This window comes from Falco punctatus (assembly GCF_963210335.1).
Source record: "Falco punctatus genome assembly, chromosome: 1".
NCBI lineage: Eukaryota > Metazoa > Chordata > Aves > Falconiformes > Falconidae > Falco > Falco punctatus.
The window spans coordinates 77285825-77310014 of NC_137580.1; the positions used below are offsets into that span (position 1 = coordinate 77285825).

Sequence of the window (24190 nt, forward strand, 5' to 3'; positions counted from 1 at the left end):
CTGATTTGTTTTGAGATGCTCAGTGATTTAAACCTAAACGTGAATGCTTAACGGGACCAGCCAGAAGCTTTCAGGTGGAATAGAATTTTGTAGGAAAATGCCAAATCTTAGAATGCAAAATGTTTTATAGAAACACTCTGGATTTGACCTTTAATCAGGGAATCACAGGCAGGTTTCTCAGGCACTTGTGCTTGTCAGGTTTCCAAATGGGCATTTTGAAGCTTGGCTTCTCCACCATGGGACCTGCCCTAGTCACAAGAAGCTGTTGGTCCTGGAAATTCTGTTCTGGCTGATGCTTCCAACATTTTGGTTCCGGATTATAAGTCAGGAAGAAGTCCTGGGAAATCTGTGTCACGATGTAGGTCTCTGAGCAGCTGGCCTCCATATTGCAGCATCTGGAAGCTTTTGATTTCCAATCTGCATTTTCAGAACATGCTGAATCCAGACTGTTGGCAAAAGCACTGGGAATATGGAAGTTTGAAAACCAAAAAAAACACCTCAGACTGCTGGGCTGCTGTGGAGATTGGCATTGGCTGAAAATCTGATGTTTAACAAACTCGTGCTATCTGGCTTTTTTAGGCTACCCAGTGCCCTAACATGATCAGCCAGTTACAGTGTTTGGCCGTAGCTACAGACTGAATTAGAAGTATGTGCTGAGCTGGCAATGGGAGGGCTCATGTTGAGTCAGTGTCTGCAAATTCTTATTGATCAATAGAATATTTGAAGTCAATATTTTATAGTCTCCCAGCAAAGACTACCATGTCATAAATACCTGAATTTATTTCTGAGACTGCTGCTTTTAAGTGGTGTGGAAAAAAGGAGGAGGAAAATAAATTCAGAGGGTATTCATGCACAGTCGATTTGTGGAAGTGTGAATGGTAGGTTTTTACATAATGCTGTCTTTTAATTACAAGACTAGCACTCCTAAATACTGTTTAACCTTTAAGCCAAACAATTAAGAGATCTGTTTGGAGTTTGTCAAACCACATTGGGTTCAAAGGTTGCAGAAAATAGTTCTTTTGTTTACCCATTTTGGCTTTATTTTTTTCCTTCCAATTTGTACTCAGTATCCTTTAGTGTTACTGAGAGTTTTGTGTGTGCATAAAATGCTCAGCTGGTTCATTGACAGAAAGCAGTAGTGAAAACAGCTTTTAAATTTACATCTTTTTGTTTTTTTGAAAAATGTTCTGTGTAATAATTACTGATTTTTATTTTTATTGGTTTGGTTTTTTTTATATTCTCCCAACATACTTTGAATCGTCAGGCGGAACGTGCAGCTCTATTAGAGGAACTTGCTGCCCTTCGGCAAAAAAAGGAGCAGCTAAAGGCAGAAATAGACAAATACAGAGAATGTGATCCAGATGTTGTTGAAGAAATGCGTAAGTCGTATATTATTTAAAGTGAAATTTTGCATGAAAAGGCTTGCACTTCTTTAGCTTCAAATCTGGTATGCAGATAGGTCAAAGAATAGCTGCTTTTCTTTTTAAAGCTGTAAGCAATACAATACAGGCACACTGGCCATTTCTTTTCATGTTCTGTTGTGTTATATAAGGCGGTGGTTGTTGATAATTACTCTGCCAGGAACTGAGCAATTAAAAAACAGTCCTAAAATTGAAATACTCTGATGCATTAGGGTTAATATCAGGACCATTCTTTCTAGAACCATATTAATTCTATAATTTCTAAGTGTGCTGAACCCTAGGATGTGTGTAGGAAGAGTAGTTAGTCTCTGGCTCCTATTTACCTTCAATTCCATGCTGGCAAAACAGGTATCTCTCTACTTACTTTGTCTGTTTAGAACATAAGCATTTTGTTAGAGATGCTTCATTGTCACTTAGGTGTAAGTATGGTATTACACTGTGGACTTACTGTTTGTACTGCCTCCGACATGCTGGGTTTTGATTGGAGTTTCTAATTCTAATGGAATATGAGGAACGATGAGTGACTTTAATACAGAATTGGACACTGAAATGTACTTAATATTCTGATCCTTAGCATGAAAAATGAAAAGCATACATGAAATTTTATTGAATTTTTTCTACTTCAACTTTCATGTTTTATTTATTAGGTTCTTACATTGCTACCCAAATACCACTGCGTATTCAGTTGCTGTCATGCCAAAATGCCATTACAGAATGATGAGGAACAGGCACAGACCTTTTTCTGAGGAGATATCTGGCCAAATCTTCTTCTTCCCTTACTCTTCTAACAAAATCAACAGTTCTAGAAACATGCTGAGATGAAGCCAAAAACATAAACAAGAGTTGGCAGCACACCCCAAAATTGGACCATTTTTTTAATTTTTTTTGAGGAGCAGTGACACTTTTTGTCAGCTGCATTATCTTTTCCTGAGGTTGTAACGGTATGCCAGGGAATAAGCAAACTCTAGACCTGAGGTTAGTTACTGTGCTGTAAATCCCTTGCTGTGTGCTCTTTGAGGACAAGTGAAAGACACATTCCAGCTGATTCCAGCTGTAAAAATGCACGAGGTTAGGCAAATACTGACAGCAGAGGGGTTCATAGTGCCAGGTATTTTAACTGCTGAGATACCCTTATATTAAGCATTCCACTGAATGATTGGAGGAACCTCTCTTTTGAAGCAGTTGCAGTGAGCATGTTCCTAAATGTTAGGCACAAGGGGACAAATCACAGCTTGAATGCTAGGGCAAGCTGCATTAGCTGGCAACACAGAGACTAATATTCTGAAAAGAGGGAAGGGGAAAGAAATGTAATCATTACTTACTTCAGTCATGCCCTTCTCTTTTTATTTGTGTGTTTGTGTGTGTGTTTAACCTCCATGTGAGCTTCTGCAATGGAGGGATGAGCATTTAAGGGAATTGGTGGCCTTAGCCTTGTTGGGCTACCTGTAGGGTTCCCAGGGGAATATGCAGGCGTGTTTCAAAAGTAATTTCTCCCTGACCTTTGATTAAAAAGTTTCTCCTTTTGTTAAGTGCTTCATCAGTCATTGTTGCACTGGCAGTGCACGTTGTTGCTGATAATGTATAAATGAATAAATGATAATGTCAGTTTTGGAGACTTAGTGTCTCTGTCAAAGCTGAATGGAATTTTACAGGTTTAAGGGAAAAAGGAGGAGAGAGGGGGAAGAAAAAAAAAAAAAAAAGAAAAATTGGGGGGCATTTCTCTTGTTCCACAGTGCAGGGAAGTGCAAAGGCAAAACAAGATGCAGAAGTTAGAGGGGTTAGTGTAAGGTGGCCATAAAGAATCTTCAGGCAATGGAAGGTGTTCAGCTAGACATGAAAGTTACTGCCGCTGTTTCACAGCATAACCTTATAATCAAAGTTACTGGTTCACAGATTTTTAAAGCCTTTTCAACCTGCGAGTGATAGGATTTTTTCCTAGCTGTACAATTTAGGTAACACAATCCTTGTGATTACTTTCAGTTAGCTCACCTGAGCAGGTTACTAACTCTAAATTACCTTATGTTAATTTTGAGTCGGATATCAGAGATGGCTGTTACGATATATAATTGCACTGGTTTTAAGAGTTGGATTGTTCAATATAGTATGTTTAGTAATGGCAGTTGTCACTTTCTACATTTGGGTTTTCCCTCTTACTTAATGACTTCAAACTGTAAGGAAATCTTCTTGATACTCAGTATAAAATGTCACTCTGTTAAATAAATTCCCATCCCATATCATAGAGCTGCCTTGATTTTTGTCATGGTATTTTAGAGGTGAATCAAACTGTCGTCTGATTTCAGTGGCCTTCAACTTTGGTGAATGCTTTGCTATGCCTTTTTAATTGCCCTTTCCCTCAAAGTAGTATTGCAGAAACAAACCTATTGTAGAGCAATGAGCCTCATTAAAACACATGCATACTAATTCCAGGGTCAAAACAGAGTCTGGATGATTCATAGCAAATACTTGAAGACTCAACTAAAAGCTGAACATCTGTCTTGCTTCCTGAGTCTTACGGTGGGAAAGTCATGTTTGACCATGTAACTAAATATCCTATAACACATATTCACAAGTGGGCAAATCAGAGTACTAAAATACTAACTCTGTTTTTTTGCTGACTTCATTGCTTGTCCTTTTAATATCAGTAACAAATGTTTTGCAATATGTTTCTGCTTAATTTCCTTGGCTTTCGTATTAGAGAGCTGAAGTATAAACTTTAATGCCTTCCCAAGTTTATAGGATTTGAACACAGAATTTCAGTATTTGTATGTAACTACAGTAAATAGCAGAAGAAACAAGATTTAGAGACTGACCACTAGAGGAAGCTACATAATAGTCTGGTCTTGTGGATATATTTGGATAATTCCATTTTACAGGTAGGGTATTATAAAAATATATCTAGAATTGCAAAATATATGGATTTCTTCTAGCAACCACTGCAGTTCAGTGGTTGAAGCTTGTCTTTGCCACTGGGAAATGTTAAGCCATCTTGTGTGAGTTAGGATTGAGTAATAAATTCTTCCTCAACATTAAAGGCAGTAAAACTGACAACAGCCGAAAAAAAAAAAAAACAACTGGGATTTTATACTTCTCTGTTAAACTTGTGATCCTGGTTCAGCTAGCACAGGACAGAGCCCTTGTTTCTCAGCTTTGAGGCAGATTTTTGTAGGCTGGAGGATATTCTCATGGGAAAGCACTCATTGTAGAGAAGAGATTCTCTAGTCCTCCAGGAGAAAGGCTTTTATAACATAACATGTATGTGTACAGAGTTGGATACATGTGATGCTGCTAGATTCCCTAAAGGTTATGGTAGAGGACCAAGGCATGGAGAACGCAAGGTTTCAGTAGTTCATAATTTATCCAGAATTTCACAGGGCCAACCAAAAAGCTCCACACGTCAAGATTAACCTTCTGCGTAAGTTTAATTCTTTCAGCCCTCCAGAGAGAAATTTTAGGGAGCTAATAAAATTTTTCTGATAATTAATTTTATAGAAAGGTTCATCTGGCAACCTAAGCGTGTAAATGATACGGATTTTGCTCTGAGTTGTTGGCCCGCTTGTAACTGGGAACAGCTAGATGTTTTCAGTGTTCACTGTAAAACAAACATTTCTAGAATTTCAAATTTCTTGCTCTTCCACTGTAATTAGAGGAATGTTGATTCATACTATATAAAAACATTGTTGGGTCTTAGCTATGTTTTTCACAGTAGCCATGCTTTGGTTACTTTGTGCCTTTGCATAGGACAGTAATCTGGGAAATAGTTACATACTGACTGAAGTAAGTGACTTCTCAGTGGTATGATTGCTAATATTTTTGGTGCTTGTCTTAGATGTTGCCTGTCAGCATTCCTGTTTTATTTAGCATGGTTTTAGAATGTCAAATTACTGATAATTTTCGTGCTTTAGGCTTTTACCTTTAAAACAAAGATCTGAATGTGTCTAGATGAACTGTATTTTCAAAAAATTAGCAGACTGCCATACAACACATGTACTGGAGTAATTTTGGTGTCAACCTTTTTATTTTTGCTCTCTTTATTTTTATCTGGTAGCAAGAGGCATAAGTGGTTCAAATGGACAGGATTTCAAACCATAAATACCAGATAGTTTTCCATTTGAATCTCTACAGGTGTGATCTCAGAGGCATCACTTCAGTCTAGTTCAGGGTTAGATTATTTTCTAAAAGTAATACTTATGTGGCTGCGTAGGCTTTACTGAGTACCATGAAAATGCCATGCTAGATGTAGTATGTACTTGAAAGTGTCTTTTTTCATTGTAGATGCTTCAAAAATCTCTAGTTCTGATGTGTCTGAACACTGAAAATTCCAGCTTGACAGACTGTTGTGAAGAATTATGTTGGGGTGTACAGACAGGATGAGAAAATAGTTCTAGGTTTACCAATTTCTTCATTCATCTTAATATCTTGAGGCTAAATGCTGAAAAGGTAATATTGATTTAGCTGCTGGAATTTTGGGGTGCATAATTTGGTTTTTGTTTGGGATTTTTTTATTTGTTGATACACCCAGCTATTATGTTCAAATAAATTTGAAAATGTGTATACATGCAGATGTATTTAGTGTTACAAAAACTGAGTACCATGTGCTAGATTCTTCTGGGCGTTTCTTACTAATACCATGAATAGTACTTGTTCCTAGAGGGGATATGGTAGTGAAGGAATGAAATTAAGATTAGACTATCCTGGCTAATGGAGAAGCTTTAAAATGAGTTGCAGTGGTTTTACTCAAAATTTGCCAAAACACCGGTAATTTTAAAAATGGTTTAATGGGTTTTGTTTTACATTTTGTAGCAAAGACTATTGTCCAGTAAACATATCAAAAAGATTATTTAAACTAAAGATCCTTTTCAGTGCTTTCAGTTAATGAACTATTCAGTAGCTATTTTTATAAATGTAATGATTCACTTGGAAAAGTGAATGTCTGCAACTAATTTGAAGCCCAGTCTAGGTGCCACCAAGATCAATAGGGTACAGATCAAGCCTATAGAAAGTAGTTTTGGGTTTTTTTTTTTTGAATCGCCCCTGGATCCAATATGTTCCATTTGTAATTAAGAGGATGTTTTCTAGCTACTAACCATGAAACACACACCTGGCATCTGAGACAAGCTGTGCTTTTTATGGTTTATGCATCAACAATGATCTGCAACTAGAAATTAGTCATTCTCTTGAAGTTACACTAGTGTCTCTACCCTGACTTAGGTTAGCCTTAGAGGGTTAAACTAAGCTTTGGAGTGAATCAGACACTCGCTTAAAAGTACATAGAAATATAATAGATTTAAAAGCAAGCACTCCTTTCTTAATTTAGTTGCAGCTTTCAGAGGTTTGTATGTTTAATGTATTCATCTCCTGAAGAACGGGATGAGGATATGACAGGAAATAGACAATATATGTTCACGTACGTGGCTTATGGGCTGTCTGCTACTAATGAAAACAAAACCACAAAGCCCACCCCCACCCCCTTTATTTTTTCCCTTTTTCCCTCCTTCATCATAGAGTACCAGAATGTATAGAGATGTACAGCAGTAATGACAGAGCACATTTACTCAACTAATTGCATCATGCTAAGATATTTTTTTTATGCTTTCCCTGCTCCCTATACTGTTCTTTGAATGGCATGTCATTCAGTTGGAAGGTTGGCAAATTAAATTAGCTGTTCAAAAGCTACATTAAAAGACAAAGCAAAATGCTTTACCAAAACTAAACATAAACTTTATTCCTAATTATTTCTAAAAATAATAAATGTACTTGAGTGTAATCATAGTTACACATAGTAACAGTAAACGTAACTTTTAACTGTCAAGTAAAATTGAAAAAGGAACAAGGTACTAATTAGTTGAATTACAAATGTATACTTGATCACTAATGCTCCAGGCTCCTTTGGTAATCATAGCAAGTGAGAAGGAATTGGAAGTTTAAGCAGTATTTCTGTTCCTTTATCTTCATCCCTTCCGGTTTTCTTTTTATCTTGAAAATGAAGGGAGGTTTGTTTGCAGTTCAGGTTATCAAAAATGCTGGTCCTTTGACAGAGCAAACACTTTCAGAGCAGAATCTGGCTGTGATTACCGGAGGCCATAACGTGGTGGTTTAAGGAACTTCCCTGGCAAAAGTAGGTTAAAGAATCGTCACCGTGGCCCTTCATTCCTGAGCTGCAGTTTCCCAATGGTAACAGCAAGCTGTCAGCTCGAGTTAGGAACTGATGGTGTATATATCCTTGTCTTGTGGCAGACTCTCCCGAGGTCTTTGGAATCGGTTCCCACCAGGCAGTCTGTCTGATGAAGTCTTTTGCTGCCTTCTTCAAAAGGCTTTCATGCGTGTGGTAATTAGTCATGCATCTTCCAGAATTGTCTGTCCTGTGGTAGTTGCCCTGAAGAGCAACCAGGGATCCTCCGACCGACTGGGAGCACATCAAGTGACAGATTTTCAAAGGCTATCTTCCTGAACTCTGCAATGAATTGAATTGTGTAGAAAATTAATTTGAAAAGGACTGAATGAGAGAGGAACAGGGGCAGGTAAGTGGGTGAGCAGCTCCTGGTGCTTGGAAAGGAAGGAGCATATAACAACCATGAAGAGTAATGAGCCAAGGACCACCAGGACAGATTGGTGCAGCTTAAGATACATCTGCACGTATATTCCTAAGGTGCAAAGCTTAAAGTGAAATGTGAGGCTTTTGGCTTTCAGCAAATAGCCCTAATTCTCTGTGTTTTGGATAATTTACTTGTCTGTGTGCTTGACCTAAAGTTTGGACTGCAGCTAAGAGGTCACTGCAATGAAAAACTAAATGTTTAGACACATGCATACGTGTGTTTTTCTAGCAAAACTATTCTTCTTGGGGAGTGTCTAGTTAGGCCAGCTTGCTTTAAAATGAAGCTGCATTTTAACTGGTTAAGAAAAAACAAATCAAAATACCTTGTCTTTTGTCAGCGGGATTTTACTTGGACACTCAGAAGGCAGACAGCTGGAAGATCAAATCTTTAGCTAATGTATGTAACACCCTGCTTAAATAAACTGGCTATTCTGGCAAGTTACTTCTTCTTGAAATTAGATGAGAAGGCTCACAAGGCTTATTTTTGTTCTCTCTGCTTATTTTGTTTCTTACTTGTTTATATTGGCATGGCAGAAAAATGTGTAGGGTGAGAGACAGATAGGTGAAATACACAGGAATAATTTTATTGTCTGAGCCAGTAAATCCTTATGGCAAAAGCTGTTGAGCTGCTAAGGAATGGTAGACATTTGATAAAATTTGTCGTGTGGAAAATGGCTACTTGTGACTACATTTATGATTTAGATATCCTTGATTTGGAAGTGAATTGCTAGCAATCCATTTGGCCATGTGTTAAAGCCCTGAAGAGAGCATCAAACGGAAGTAATCTATAGATCATTTATATATTTGAAACAAAAAGGCTTTTGTAGAGTGATTATTTTGCTTCTCTCTCCCAGTGTTAGACTTGCTAGGTTAGTTTTGTGTGGCACCATGCATTCAGACTGCTTTGATAAAGTTATGGTGATATTCGAAGGAATTTGAAAAAAAACAACCACCTGCTTTATATCTTTTAATGACTTCCATATGCAAAATGATGTCAGGGAAGGTATTGTGGATTTTTAATTCCTTGTCTTCAGTGCTAGGTTGCAGGACTGTCAAATCTAATCTTCCTTGGCCTTGTTTAAAAAAAAATGTATTGCCAATCTCACATTAAGAAATCTCCCACATGTTATGGGATGGTAAGTTATGTTTTCATTGTGAGTTTATCTAGATTAGAACTGTATGTTATCAATATATATTCCTAATGTAGATGCCCTGTTCTGTGCTATTTAACTGCAAACATTTTGTAGAGCAGGTTGTATGAGTGCAAGACTAATCTTGGCACTGATGGTGTATTTGAGAGTATTTCTAAGGGGTTTTCTCCCCTCCTCACTTTAACATCTTATGAGCTAGTTTCACTGAAAGGAGTAGGGTATCAGAAAAAAAATCTGGAACAGAGAACCAATTTGGAAACACCTTGAAAACAGAGGGGTTTGTCTTTGCAACTGTAAGAGACTTATAGACTGGCAGAAGTTAGTCTTTGGTGTTTTCACTCAGTTTGCATGATACTGTGGTAAGGAGAGTAGGGAAACACAATCCTGATGAAACTGCAGTAGTTTGAATGTCAGACAATTTTGTAATTATACTGAAGGTGTATTCGTTAGTAATTCAGTATCGGAAAGGGAGGTAGAATTGCTGAAGCTCTGTGATAGGGTCTGTTGTGTCTGTGCATATGCTCAGTGTTTATATTAATGAGCTGGTGTCATGATTCTGTGCTAGCCAGCAACTAAGACCCACACAGTGGCTTGCTCCCTCCCACGCCAGCAGGAGAGGGGAGAGAGGAGAGAACTGAAGAGTAAAAGTGAGAAAACTCAGGGGTTGAGATAAAGACAGTTTAATAGGTAAAGAGAAAGCTGCAGATGTAAAGCAAAGCAAACCAAGGAATTCGTTCACCGTTTCCTATCAGCAGGCAGGTGTCCAGCCATCTTCAGGAAAGCAGCGCTCCATCACATGTCATGGTTACTTGGGAAGAAGAACGCCATCGCTCCCAATATCCTCCCCTTCCTGCTTCTTCCCCCAGCTTTATATGCTGGGCGTGATGCCATATGGTCTGGAATACCCCTTGGGTCAGCTGGGGCCGGCTGTCCCACCTGTGTCCCCCCCCAGCTCCTTGCGCCCCCCAGCCTGCTCGCTGGTGGGGTGGGATGAGAAGCAGAGAAGACCTGGACTCTGTGTAAGTTCTGCTCAGCAATGACTAAAACATCCCTGTTATCAACACTGTTCTCAGCACAAATCCAAAACACAGCCCCATACTGGCTCCTATGAAAAATATTCATTCTGTCCCAGCCAAAACCAGCACAGCTGGATAATAGAAGATACGCTTCTGTTACATTTGCATATGACAAAAGTAGGAGAGACTGCGTGGACAAAGGACAAGGTGGGATTTTAAAATGAGCATGACAAATTACAAAGATAGTCTGAAAAACACAGGATAAAATTCAGTAGTGGCAAGGGCACGGGTGTACACTCATTCAGGGATATCGTGTTATGCAAATGAACTGAAGACGTTGGTTAAGAGGGGGAGGATTTGAAGATGTCAAGCTTATAGTAGTTTATAGGTTGAATATAAGACCTTCTTGTTGTTAAAATCAAAATTGATGTACTAAGATACAGAAACAGAAGTATAACCACAATGAGATGTATGAAATAATCTTTCTAAAGTTGGCATTAGTGGGGCTTCATCTGTAATAAGTTGTCAGTATGGGATATCCTACCTGAGAGGTATATAAATAATCAGGGAGAATTCAGAGTAAGCAAAAAGGCCAGACATTGAGCAACTGCAATCTAGAAGAATTTTTTTCCCCGAAAATAGGGCTCAAAAGAAGATTGCAGCTAGTGGGTTTCACGTATGTGTCTCTCCTTCAAGAAAGGAAAGGAATAGCCTGTTGGTGAGGTTCATGGAGAACTCTGTAAGAAGCAATAGCCTTAAATCAGGGGGAAAAAAAAGATGAACAACTCTTCTAATGGTAGCAATAATCAAACACAGAGCTATATTACCTGGGAAGGTTGTAAAAGCTTCAACACTGGAAACCTTAAAACCAGGCTACAAATACCTCCCAAATGGCATAAGTAAAGTTGGACATACCTTGAGTGGTGGGTGCAGAGACTGGAGGACCTGCTGCGATGCCTTCCAGATTCTTCTGTGCAACTTGTGACACGTGGGGCGTGCAGCAGAGTGACAGCCAGGACTTGGCAAAAACCGTAGTGCTCTGGACCAGGCCTCCTTGCAAAATGCAGTTCAACAGCACAGAAGGTTGCGCATTCCTTGACCTGCGCTGTGGGTACGGAGTTTATTAGTAAGTGAAGTGGGGAGGGAGGAGTTGTCCACTGAAAGGAAAACAAAGTGTTGTTGTTAGGGAGCCCTGAATCAGAAAGGTGGTGTGCTTGTTTCCCTTCTGTAAGCACATTGCTTCCTTCCATTCTTTGATAAGGATGGATGTATTTTAGTTATACAATGAAGATTTCAGCATGGGTCTTCAGGTAGAATACTTGAAAGGTAAATGGTCGGTCTTTTTTTTTTTGGTTTTTTTTTTCTGTGTGTACATGAATACAGTAAACTCGAGTGCAAGAGCATGTCTTTTGCATAGAGGTAGCTATTTTGATAGCAATTCTCATAAATTCTGTTGGACATTTTTCAAAAATGTGTACATCCAGATGAAGTTTGACAGTGTGACCTTTTCATATGGGATAGCTGGAGCCTTTGCTGATGTGACTTGACGCGTTTTTCGAACACGCTAACAAAGATAGCAGACCCTTTAAAAGCATATTCCCAAAGATGTGGATCAGCTTATCAATAGCTTTACTATGCATTGCCATGTCTCACCATATAGACAGGACTGGCATTATGTTATGTATTTACTCTGGTTTATTTTCAAACATACACACACACACAGCTGTTGCAACAAGAAATGCTAATTTAATTAAGTCATAAATCAAAATGTATTAAGTATTTCTCTGTCACAAATGGCTTATCTTGTGCTCTGTGCTTTTCAAAATAGTTGTAGATCAGTAGGTAGATTCATAATCAATATTTTCTTGTAGTTCTGAAAATTCAGGCTCTGTATGTAAAGAGATACTCCTTTTTATTATTTAGTAGTGTCAGAGTAAGTAGTTCTGTTTAATTTGTGATGTCATTTAAATGAGAAACCATAGATATGCATTGACTTGAATTTAGTCCTGCGTTCTGAAGCATTGTAACCTGCTGATTAATACAATGGGGATAAGTGTTACGTGCGATACTGGAGTATGGGGGAAGAATTCCCTGTTATTATGGATTCAAAGGAGTTGACAGAATCTTGATGTGCTATCACTTCTACACAAGAGCTCTTTATTCTGGTTATGAAACAACTCTTTGGGAAGTATGGGGAAAGGTAAAGACTGCATATAGTGTGGAGGTATCTCTGCCTTATACTTGCTTGCAAAACATTAGTCTAAAGCGATTCTTCTATGTTGTGAGTTACCCTGCTGACAGTGTTGTAAACTACTTGGTCTCAAGGATACTCAAATAATAGACTTTAAAGCCGCCACTCGATCACATAATTGCCATGACTAGTCTCTAATGGCAAGCTACAGTTTCTTGATTGGAGTCTCTGGTACCAGTCTGTGGATAGACGTGTCAGTAGGACTTACTAGGCAATTACCTTTTGTACTTTCTGTGGATGACAGGTGTATAATTTCTATGTTCACCTTCTATGTTGGCATTTAGAGATGGGCTCGTTATTCGCATGAGACGTTTTCGTTAATGGGAAAGATTTTGGAAACTGCATCACAAGATATTTTAGTGATGCTTCTCTAAGAGAGGTAGGGAAACGCAAATCTGTCACAGTGTGATGATAGCAAGGTAGATAATGTTTTTGGAAAGTGAAGGCAGCCTGTGAGCAGGAGAGTGGATAACTCTGCAAAAGACAATGGATAATCAGAGTCGTTGGAGATTCAGGTTCACATACTGTTCTTATGGTAGTTGCCATTTTTTGTATTTAAATTAATTCTGATTGGATGCAGAATTCATACTGGAATTCAAAGCCACCTAATGCAATTAATTTACCCTGACCAGTTTCATGAGAGAGACTGGGAATCTTTGGGCTAATAATCCTCACTGGTCCCTGAGAACAATTGCAGCTGTTGTCTGCGTTTCATGCAGAAGGATTGCAATTCACACTGTAAAATTACTCCCTTGCCCACCCACATGCACGTATCTGCTGACAATCCCACAGGCTGCTGGGTGACTGTATCCTTGAAAAGGTGCTAGTTCCCTGTTGCAGTCATAAGCCTTTTAAGTGAGGAAATCCATACTGTATTCTTGTGGTAGGTCAAAACTGGCACCAAACTGTTCTATAGTTCTATAAATATAACTAGCTTTTGTTATTCTATAGAAATAGAGGTTCCTGGACCTGAATATTTTGTTTACACATAAAAACCGTAAAATAATCCTTAAAGTTATCCTGAAAATGCCAGAGTAGAAGGTAGGAGAGAAAAGAAAGCTACAGCTCTTTGTGCTTTTCCAAGTCTGTAGGTGGTTAGGAGCTGGTTCTGGCGGCTGAGATTTTTTTTTAGTATGGCTATTGGAGCCGGGACATGTTATCTTTACAGTCCAATTTTAAATACTAGTCATAGAATTGCGGTATCTTTTAGGTTGGAAAAGACCCTTGAGATCATTGAGTGCAACCATTAACCTAGCACTGCCAAGCCCACCACTAAACCATGCCCCCGAGTGCCACATCTGCATGTCTTTTAAATACCTCCAGGGATGATGACTCGGTCATTTTCCCTGGGCTGCCTGTTCCACTGCCTGACCACCCTTTTGGTGAAGAAGTTTTTCCAAATACCCAATCTAAACCTCCCCTGGTGCAACTTGAGGGCATTTCCTCTTGCCCTGTCGCTTGTTACTTGGGAGAAGAGACTGACACCTACCTCACTAGAATGTCCTTTCAGGTAGCTGTAAAGAGCGATAAGGTCTCCCCTGAACCTCCTTTTCTGCAGGCTGAACAACTCCAGTTCCCTCGGCTGCTGCTCATGAGACTTGTGCTCTGGACTCTTTATCAGCTTTGTTGCCCTTCTTTGGATGCACTCCAGCACCTCAGTGTCCTTCTGGTAGTGACTGCTTCCTTGGTATTCCTTTAATAATATGTGCAGGACTTAAAAAAGCTTTTAGAAAGAACCTGAAAGTAAGTTTGGAAAATGTTTGTGAGGAGATGGTGGTGGTTGTTGCTTTCACAGTTGTTTTTTCACCTGTGGAAGTGTCCAAAGTCTGATAGAAAGACTAACTTAATGTCCTGGAGTGTATATATTGTGTTGGTGAGACGTGTGGTGGTGTTCCCCTCCTGTGAAAATATTTGAACCGTCAGGTTTTGGTCATTCCATTTTGGAATGCAAATAAGACATTTAATTCCCACCACCCTCTCTTCCAAAAGAAGTGAGGGAATCTGGGGGAAGGAGGGAAGAAGAGAAGAAAGAGGCAGCTGGAGGTCTGCAGTATGCTGAGAAGGGCATCCTGAGTTACATCAGTTACGTCAGAAACAATGTGGCCTTACTGTGCGAAGATTTGAGCCAATATATATTGCCAGTTCAGGTTTGCCCAGAAACATTGCTGTGTTCATGTTCTGTGCTGCCGGCCTTCGCTGCTGACCGGGTGCTGTCCACTTGCTTTAGAAGGCTGCTTACTGCACCTCCTGCACACCCTTTTGTCAGCTCTGTCCCCTTGTCTGCTCCTGAATCCCAGTGGGTTGCTGGTAGAATGTCACTCGCCTGCATTAAAAAGCATGTTCCCAACACTTCCTCACTTTCTTTTTAGACATTCACTGCTGCTGGACCTTCCTTTCCCTACCTGTGCGTTACTTTAAGGGGATACAGGGGATTGCCCCTGTGATAAGGACAATCGCAGATACTCAGGACAATAGTTCTGTTCCCAAAATCTGACCTTTTGAGTTCCCTGCAGTTCTCCAGAGATACCTGGGGTTGAGGGAAGAAGAGACTTTATGAGGACTGGTCAAAAATAAGTCTTTGACCCTTAGCCTTTCACTGTTCAGGACGTATTTCTAGGTGTGTTTTGCTGACTAACAGACTAGTGTCCCGACTCTTGCATTGCTGTACACGTAGCGGTTGCTTTCTTCGGTTCAAGAGAGAAAATGCAAGCTTCCATTTTCCTGCTTAGAAAATACCAAGTGTGCCTGAAATTGGTTAGCAGAGGGTATGGGTGTGTGCCTCAGCCAAGTGAATGACTCGTATCCTGCAGGCATGGGAGCAGGAAAGTCTTATTCATGCACTGTCACACAAATTGGTGAAATAAATATGTAATGTCCAGAACAAATGGATTATTCTGTTGCTTCCATCCAGCAATTGTATATATTGTCAGCCTGTGTGCAGATGTATAGATACAGAGTGTAATTGGGGGCCAGTAGTGGTAATGAGAACATCTGGAAGCACCTAGAACACGTTGCCCCCTGTTGTGCTCACCTCTGCTGCACGTGTGGCCCTTTCATTGTCTTGCACAGCTTCTGTACCAGAGCACTGGTAGCTGCCAAAAATCACGTTCTGACAGAGCAGCTCTGCTCAGCCAGAGGATCAGCAGGACTCCAGCTGAGCTTGGGCCCCAGTCGTTGTGGTGCTGTTGGCAATTAGCCGGTTGCCCTCAGCACTGTCTCTTGAGTTTCTCCTTTTTACAGTTCCTATAGTTTGTGTCCTGATTCTTCTTTGGCATATATGTTTTCAAATTCCCATGCTGTTGTTGTCTAAGATCTTGAACTTTGTTTTTCAGGGCAGTCTAAAAATTAGGAGGCCGATGGCTGTGTGATCCTGTGGTGGTACAGAATAGACAATCAGAAGTAGTGTAACTTTGAGTAACATCAGTATATAAAGTAGGCGTGTCTGGGGATGTCTGTTTTACTACTCCTCCTCTCCCTCACCTTCAATGCATGTATGCATACAGATGATGCAACCAGTGAAAGTCCCAACAAGCAACGGTAAAAGGTTTCCAGAAAGTAGCCAAGGGGCAAATTCCTTCATTTCTGTCAGTTCCTGTGATGGAGTTGAGGGGCCTCTGGATGATGCTGGCAGTGATGCAGATGTAGCTGGTGTCTTCAGGTGATGCAGGTCTGCAACTACCAATACTTGTCTCTCTTTCCTCTTTTGGCCATGGTGTTAGATACGGCAGGTAGACAAGGTCCCGCAGTGGCATGATAGGAAGGAGCTGAGCCTGATTCCAAGGGACTTAAGTCTTGCCTTCAGATTGCTGAATGCTCAGCCCCCATAGCCGTGAGGCAAGAGCTGAGATGATGACATAGTAGTGTCTTGAGATGGATGAGGTGTGTGTCCCCTGCCTCAAATTAAAAAACAAAAAATGTGAGGGGGAAATTCAAGGGAAGGAATTGGTGGTTAAGCAGACTGCAGTGCTGTCCTGCAGCAGTGGCAGTGACAGTCTCACTTGATGACAAGAGACGGTGCAAGCTGTCTTGTCCAGCCTGAGCAAGCTCATGCAAACATGAAGAGCACATGGGTGTCTTGCAGCTTGCCAAGCTGGCTGGCGTTGTTGATACAGTACGCCTGATGGTCGAAGCAGCTTTCAACAGGGCAGAATAAATCCATACCTGCATCCCTGTGGTGCTGTCATGTACACGGGCGTGTGGGCCAGCTAGTGTAAATGGGAAACAGCAAGCAGCAGACACTTTCCCCAGCCCCTTGTGAATGCATTTCCTGGAGATGTCACGTGCCTGAGGCTTTACAAGTGGCTCTTGTTTCTCCAGCTGTGAGCCCCCTGGCAGCACAGCAATGTGGGGCATGTGTGTCCCCCACCTCTGAAGGACTGAGGCAGCCTCTCTCAATAGTCAGCCAGATTGTCTGAATGTCACCTTCCCCATCCCGAAGTTCTGCCTCCCCTGGTGATTCATCCACACTTCTTCTGTAACACTTTGTTGCCAGTCTGTGATCAGTCCCAAGTGGTGCATGGAAAGAATGGCATGGTTAAAATACGTCTTAATTTGTACAACTTTTACTCTCGGGAGTTTCTTTTGGGTTTGGGGATTGGGGTTTTTTTTGTTATTTCTCTGCTATTTAAGTCACTGAAGGTGCTACCCACTGTGGGATTTCCCCGTTATCGCTTCCTGTTCTTGCTACCATGACTTCATTTCTAACCACAACTCGATTATAATGCAGCTGCCACCATTCTAACCACCCTGTTGCCCAACCTGTATCTGTTGGTCACCTCAGCCTTTTCTTTGACAGAGGTAAGAAGTCACATTTTTGAAACACTTGATCACGTATGTATATGTTAACATGCGTAAGCAATGTCTAAAGGGTGGCCATGCACCATGCTGCCGATACTGGGTTTTCTTTAATGCACTGCACCGTGTGGTCACTGAGCTTTAAGCACAGGGCTGGGTGCTGAAAGCTGCAGGAACTTAGAGCTGCTGTGTGATGGAGAAGCACAGGGCTCAGCTGGTTAGCAGCTTCCAGCACAGCAGAGCTTTCTGCTGAGACCTAGCAGGTGCAGTGGACTGGGTTAGCTCGCCCACCATCAGGATGCTGTCACCTTGCAGCTCTGGATCCATGGAGTTTAATGTTATTCCACTTTCCCCCTTTTCATTTCAAACTTCATTACTTGGAGTCAAAGACAGCTTTCCAGTTTTACTCGACAGTTTCAGAAAGATGCTGAGGGAAGTATGATAGCTAACATATTTAAAATCTTGGCCATTGGAAGCCCTTACCCTGCAGGCTTGCTTTAAGTAATAATAATTTTGCTAGCGTTGCTTTAAGTACTGTTCAAAATGCCATTGGCTGCCAGTATGTTGTCAGTGCTGCCGGCAGGGAGCTGAACAAGTGGGGGTGGCAGCAAGCAGTCAGCAAAGGAAATAAGGAATATCTCTCTCAAGCTAGGAGTAACTTGAATTTCTGATGCATGCATGCAAGCAAAAATACCATCTTCTCACCCACTCCCTTCTTTTGCTCATCATTCTTTTTTGCTTTTCTTCATGCTGTGCCCAAACTTTCTGATTGTAAGCCACTTTTAGAAACTACGCTGGTTTTGAAATGTTGTTTTACTCTGATTTAACATTTTCCATGTCAGTTACTGAAGAATTAAGGGTAGAATAATGAGTGCTTATCTTCCTGTGTGCTAGCAGATGATTTTTCAACATAATTTAATTTCTCCTGAAGTATAATCTTTTTAACAATGGATACCTGATCATATATTTACTTCTTAGTCCCCCTGGAGACAATTCCATGCTGACCATTTGAATGAGTATTATCATGGAAGTACTAACAAGACTACTTGGAAAAACGAAGTTGTGTGTAGGTGCAAGAACCATAATGATTCTGATAAATTCCCACATTACAAACCAACCTGTTTCATTTGATTCATGGAATCACAGAATGGTTTGGGTTGGAAGGGACCTACAAGATCACCTAGTCCCACCCCCCCTGCCATGGGCAGGGACACCTTCCATCAAACCAGGTTGCTCCAAGCCCCGTCCAACCTGGCCTTCAACACGTCCAGGGATGGGGCAGCCACAGCTGCTCTGGGCAACCTGTTCCAGTGCCTCAGCACCCTCACAGGGAAGAATTTCTTCCAAATGCCCAATCTAAATCTCCCTTCTTTCAGTTTAAAGCCGTTCCCCCTTGTCCCATCACTGCAGGCCCCTGTACAACGTCCCTCCCCAGCTTTCCTGTAGCCCCTTCAGGCACTGGCAGCTGCTAGAAGGTCCCCCCGGAGCCTTCTCCTCCAGGCTGACCCCCCAGCTCTCTCAGCTCGTCTTCGTAGCAGAGGTGCTCCAGCCCGCCGAGCAGCTTCGTGGCCTCCTCTGGACCCGCTCCAACGGGCCCGTGTCCTCCTTACGCTGGGGGCCCCAGAGCTGGACCCGGCGCTCCAGGCGGGGTCTCCCCAGAGCGGAGCAGAGGGGGAGAATCCCCCCCTCCAGCTGCCGGCCGCGCTGCTTGTGATGCAGCCCAGGACGGGGTTGGCTTTCTGGGCTGCCAGCGCACGTTGCTGGGTCACGCTGAGCTTCTCCTCCACCAACACCCCGAGTCTCTCCTCAGGGCAGCTCTCGGTCCGTTCTCCGCCCAGCCTGGCTTTGTGCTTGGGATTGCCAAGTACTTGTAAGAGCAAAGGAACAAAAATTCTAAGAGGAATTTTTTTGATACTGTTTTGCCTCATGGAAACTATATAAAAGCTATTTGTAGTAATGGTAATTTACCATTATGTATTTGCATCTGGAGCAGTGGTAAGGGAGGGAAGCCAAGTTTAATAACTAGGAACATTATTTTGTCTTCATTTCTTTGAGGGGGTTCCCAAAGCTCAGGAGACCTTCCAGAGCTTTATGATAAACTTTTGGATTGATGTGATAGACTGCTACCCTTGTAATTTTCCTTATCTAATAGAGAGTCATGCATACCTATGTGATGGATTACTTATGTGTAGAGAGGATTATAAAATATTTTCCATCTCTGTTGCCTCTAGTATCTCCAGGCCACGAGTCTAGTTCCAATCTTTGTGCAGACAATTAAGCCCGCCAGGCAAACCAAACTAGGATTATTTTATTTTAAAATATACTTCAGAAATTCACAGTGGTTACCATATGGTATCTTTTATGTTCCTTTGCTCCTGTTTTTCTTTAGCTGAGCTTTGTGCTTGTTGGATCCTTAAAAGCATAAAACAGAAGAATGGTTTGGAAGCAGTAGAATAACTTCCTTATATTGTGTGGTTCCCTAAAAATGACATCAATAAAAATTTAATCTCTGTGCCTTGAAACTATGGTATGATTTTTACTGTGATATATGCTTTTTTGATTGTTGTTTTCTCCTCTGTTTCAGGCCAAACAAACAAAGTAGCGAAGGAGGCAGCCAACAGATGGACTGGTATGTATGCATTTATATTGCTTAATGCAGCTTCAGACTAAAGCAATTTCCGTAAAAGACCTACTCATTGTTAAGAATTCTAGATGTGATTAAGACTTGATGTAGGATAACCCTCGCTTATAAAAGAATGCAGAAATATACTAACAAATCATCATGATTTAAAAAAAAAAAGAATACATTTTCTCCGTTTAGTTACTGAACGTGCTTCATGTCACATAGCACCAGAAGAATAAATCTGATTTTGCACACTGTGTTAAAACCCGCAACTCATTTTCTTGGTTGAGTGAAAATCTCTTAAGATCAGGAAAATGTTAATAGAAAGAGACTGGAAATGGTGGTGTCCAGGTATTCAGAAATTGCTTATTTTCTTAATTTTCATCTGTTTCTAAAGAGTAGAATTCTTTATGGAACCTTATTGCTGCTACCATATGATGGATGCTAATATTAAGTAGGTATTTCTGAAACTAATTTATCAGCTTTGACGTGCAAGAAAAATCTGCACAGGTTTGAGGAAGTTTACTGGGATAACATTTGTATAGAAGTTTAACTCAATTTTGTTGCTGTTTAGCTTTGCTATATTGCTATATAGTTCCCTTTTGCAGAGCCAGCAATATGTATGTCCTTTTTTAAAATTATTTAGAATATCATTGGTGATTTTTTTTGTTCAGAATTCATCTACTACTGATGGACTGCTCCTATCATTGTTTAAGCCGGATATCATTGTCAAAGTCTTTTGACTATTACTATATTATTTCTTCGTTTGTACTGGGTTGTTTACTGCATATGGGGAAATAAAGTTATGTTTGAAAATAACTTCTGGGAGTACTGTTGTCAGGGCTTTCTACTGCTGATGACAAGCTGTTGATCTCAAGGTCTTGAGAGAGGTAAAGGAAGTGTGCCTCAGCCTGTAGAAAGTGCTTTGCTATTTGTTTAGACAATTAGGTAGGTTATGTGCTGTAGCATAATTTTCTTTTGAAGAGACAGTTTTGAAAGCAAATGTCTGATGGTTAAAGAAAAAATATTTCTAAGGTGTGCAGACACAGACAACACTCCCTGTCTTAAAGAATGCTGCAATTTATGGGTGTTAGGAGTGATGTAGTTAGTGAGTTTCAATCAATATTGCAGTGAAAAATGATGTTACATTGAAAAGAATGCATATGCTGAAATAATAGTATCGTGATGCTAAAAGAGAAGTTCTGGCTAAAATAAAGCTACTTGAATGCCTTTTTTTTAACTTTCAGACAAAATGTACATTATCTGAACAAACGTACAAGGGACTAGAAAGGATCTTCTAGTTAATGTGAATCTGATTTTTACAGTTGTAGACAGTCACACAGTAGGTGTCTAGCTGAAAAAGGATCTGTAAAATACTTGTGTGTATTCACACTTACCTCATCACCCTACAGCAGGCTTACACTGTAATTGTAGTTTTTGGTCTCCTCGTAGAAGAGGAGCAAGAAAAGATAAAGGTAACTTCCAGAAAAGGTGATGCATTTTATTTAGTACTGTGTAAAAGTATGTCATTAACAAAAGCCTCCTGTTTTCTGTCCTAAATCTACTTGATAATGTTCCCCGCTACGTACCTTTTTCATATATGCAGAGATAATGCAAATGGAAGAATTTTGTTGTAGCCAAGACTATAATTCATGCTTTTCTAAATATTCAAAACTGAATGTTTTTCATTCTGTTTACAGATAACATCTTTTCAATAAAGTCCTGGGCCAAACGTAAGTTTGGATTTGAAGAGAGCAGAATTGACAAAGGTTTTGGAATCCCAGAAGATTTAGATTACATTGATTAGTGTCCAGCAGTTTATGGCTAACAGTTGTACATAGTTTGTTAAATATTCTCAGTTGTTATTTAATTATGTATCTGAATCCTCTCCAAACAACTGACCACCCTTTAATTTGCAGGTTTTGTTAAAGTTAATAAAAGTCTAAAAATATTTTGTTGCATCTCCTTTTTTTCTTTGTACTCTGTGAACAGTAAATCTCTTTGTTTCTTCTCTGAGACAAAGAACGGGCAAGGGTTAGAAAGAATAATTGTCAGAAGGTCCTGAGACAGGTTTTTACTCTTCTTTTGCTTAAGCAAAAGCGTGCCCATGGCTATTGTCATCTCACGTCTATGAAGACAGCGAAGTTATTGGGAAGATACCAAGTGGAAGATTTTCCTCTGGTAGAGGTAGCGTAGCAAGCTATCTGTTGCCTAAGGAAAAACATACGTGATGCCTGACACGTAGTACAACGTCACTGTGCTTACGATTGCAATGGAGATATTTCCTTCTCTGTGTTTGGAAATATGTTATTTGTAATATATATGATGATATTTAACATACAATGTGTTATGATCCGAGTAACAGCTTACCATGTGCCAACTGGTAAAAGCTTAATGCAGGTGGGTAGTACTGAGCTGAAGGCAGTGCTTCTTACCAGCCCTGGCTTTTGCTCCACGAACGGAGTGCGAGGGACCACAGCGAAGTGATGGTGCCAAACCAAGGTATTGATGCACCTGTAGCTTGGGTGGTTGTTCTTACTCTTGGATTTTGTACTGTGAAAAACGAAAGAAAGAGCTTTTCCTGTTCTTTGTAAGAACATCTCTGAAGTAGATTATTATTTATTTTTTTTACTACTTGTCTGTTTTTTCTGTGAATCTATTCTGAACCATCTGACAGGTGTCGGAAGCTTCTTGGCACATCTGCATTTTTGAGAGCACATATCTGCCACACACAAGATGATGATAGTGACTCAAAAGGCTTGTTTGTGTGAAGGAATGTTGAGCACCTGAACTTATTGATGGTTCTTACCTCTTAGAATCACTTTCACATGGCTGAACTACTCGTCGAGGAGTCGCGGGTAATTTATGGTGTGTAGCAGTTAGTGCAGCAAGACTTCCTCTGGACCTGCGGGGATGAGGGTTTCCTACTGATTTTTACTGCTTTGGCTGCTTCCCAAATTCAAGAAGGAAATGAAGATGACCAGCTATGTAAGTTTAGCTGCAATATTGTGGCTTCCTGTCTGTAGGGATTAAAGCACTGTGGACTATAATAAACCATGAAATACAGTAAATAGCAACTAAGTAACTGTACCTGAGGTAGACTTGCTTGAAGATGCTGCAGTCAGCCCACATGAACAGTGCCTTTAAAATGTCAAGCACAGCCCTCATGCTGTGGACACAAAACTCGTGTAGTCCAAGTACAAGGAATTTTTAGCAACTTGAGCTTGTTTTGCAGGCACAGAATAGAGCACAGACATGCAGTTGTACTGTTTTCTGCTCCTGTCTCCTACTTCTGGTGTTGGTTAGCAAGCCTGGCAGGAGGATGTGTCTCCTCATGTAAGGACAGAACAGAAATTTCTCAGCTCAAAAGAGGCAGGGAAGAGGCGGAGCATTATCAGAGACCGATGCTTATTCCTCTAGTGGAATAGATTTATTTTGTGCTACCTTTCTTGTGGTTCTGCATTTTTAGTGTAGGTGATTTTCAACAGGAAAAGCAAATCCAGAAACTTTTGTGAGACAATTTTTATGTCTTCAATATTCCAAGACACTTTCAAACTGCTGCATCTGCTCACTTTTGGAAGCTTTTCTTCTTAAAAAGAGATGTAGCAGACTGCTAAATCCCATGGTATGAGACCATGTATGATTATGTGGTTTGAGATGTGTGTTCGCTTTCATTTTTAAGAGAAGCTGAGACTTTTGTTTTCTGCTGAGTTAAAAGTCACTGAGAGTTAGAATTATTTTCCTTCTGAGATGCATTTGCCTATTAGCCTATAACAAAAATTAAATGCTCAATCCGATCTTGTGTCCCAATTTGTTCCTTCAGAGTTTTCCTGAGATAGAATCTGGGATATTTCTGAAGAATTTAACATTAAAATGGTGGGTTTAAATGCTCACTTCTGCTGTCACTCTTGTGGTTATGTCACAGCTATATTATGTATATGTCTTCCTCTTTTTTTTTTTTCTTCTTTTTTTTTCCTCTGCCCAGTAGGTTTTTGCCCATGTAAGGTAAATATTTTCAACTGTGAACAGCTAAGTCAAGAGGTCAGGCTGTTAACTACAATTCAGGAGTATAACTAAAGTAGCTGCTAGTGCAAAGTGTGTAAATCAAAGGTAATTGTTTTTAGCAGTCTGCGGTTCTGACAGGAGCAGTATCAGGTCCAGCTTTTCAAAATTACCTCATGAGGAGTTTGTCACTACAGTACCAGGCTGAGGCGTTGGGTAAGCCTGCTGTTTGGGACTGATGTTGATTAGCAAAGCTAGACCCAGGAGAAAATACTTGTGTGTACCTGATCTACTTAGAAACCTTACCAGCTGAAAGAAAGTTTGCTGACTGTATCTGCTC

At 40.4% G+C, this 24190-nt stretch overlaps 1 protein-coding gene across 2 annotated transcripts in view; it reads left to right on the forward strand.

Annotated features, from left to right (window-relative positions):
• Positions 1–21799, forward strand: part of MND1 (meiotic nuclear divisions 1) — a 49499-nt gene extending 27700 nt beyond the window's left edge. For both annotated transcript variants that reach the window (XM_080385118.1, XM_080385119.1), the window contains exons 6-8: positions 1265–1379; positions 19810–19854; positions 21549–21799. In XM_080385118.1, the coding sequence (XP_080241244.1) occupies positions 1265–1379; positions 19810–19854; positions 21549–21655 (267 nt within the window). In that variant the 3' untranslated portion in view covers positions 21656–21799. The remainder of the gene's footprint in view (positions 1–1264; positions 1380–19809; positions 19855–21548) is intronic.
• Positions 21800–24190: the final 2391 nt, after the last annotated feature.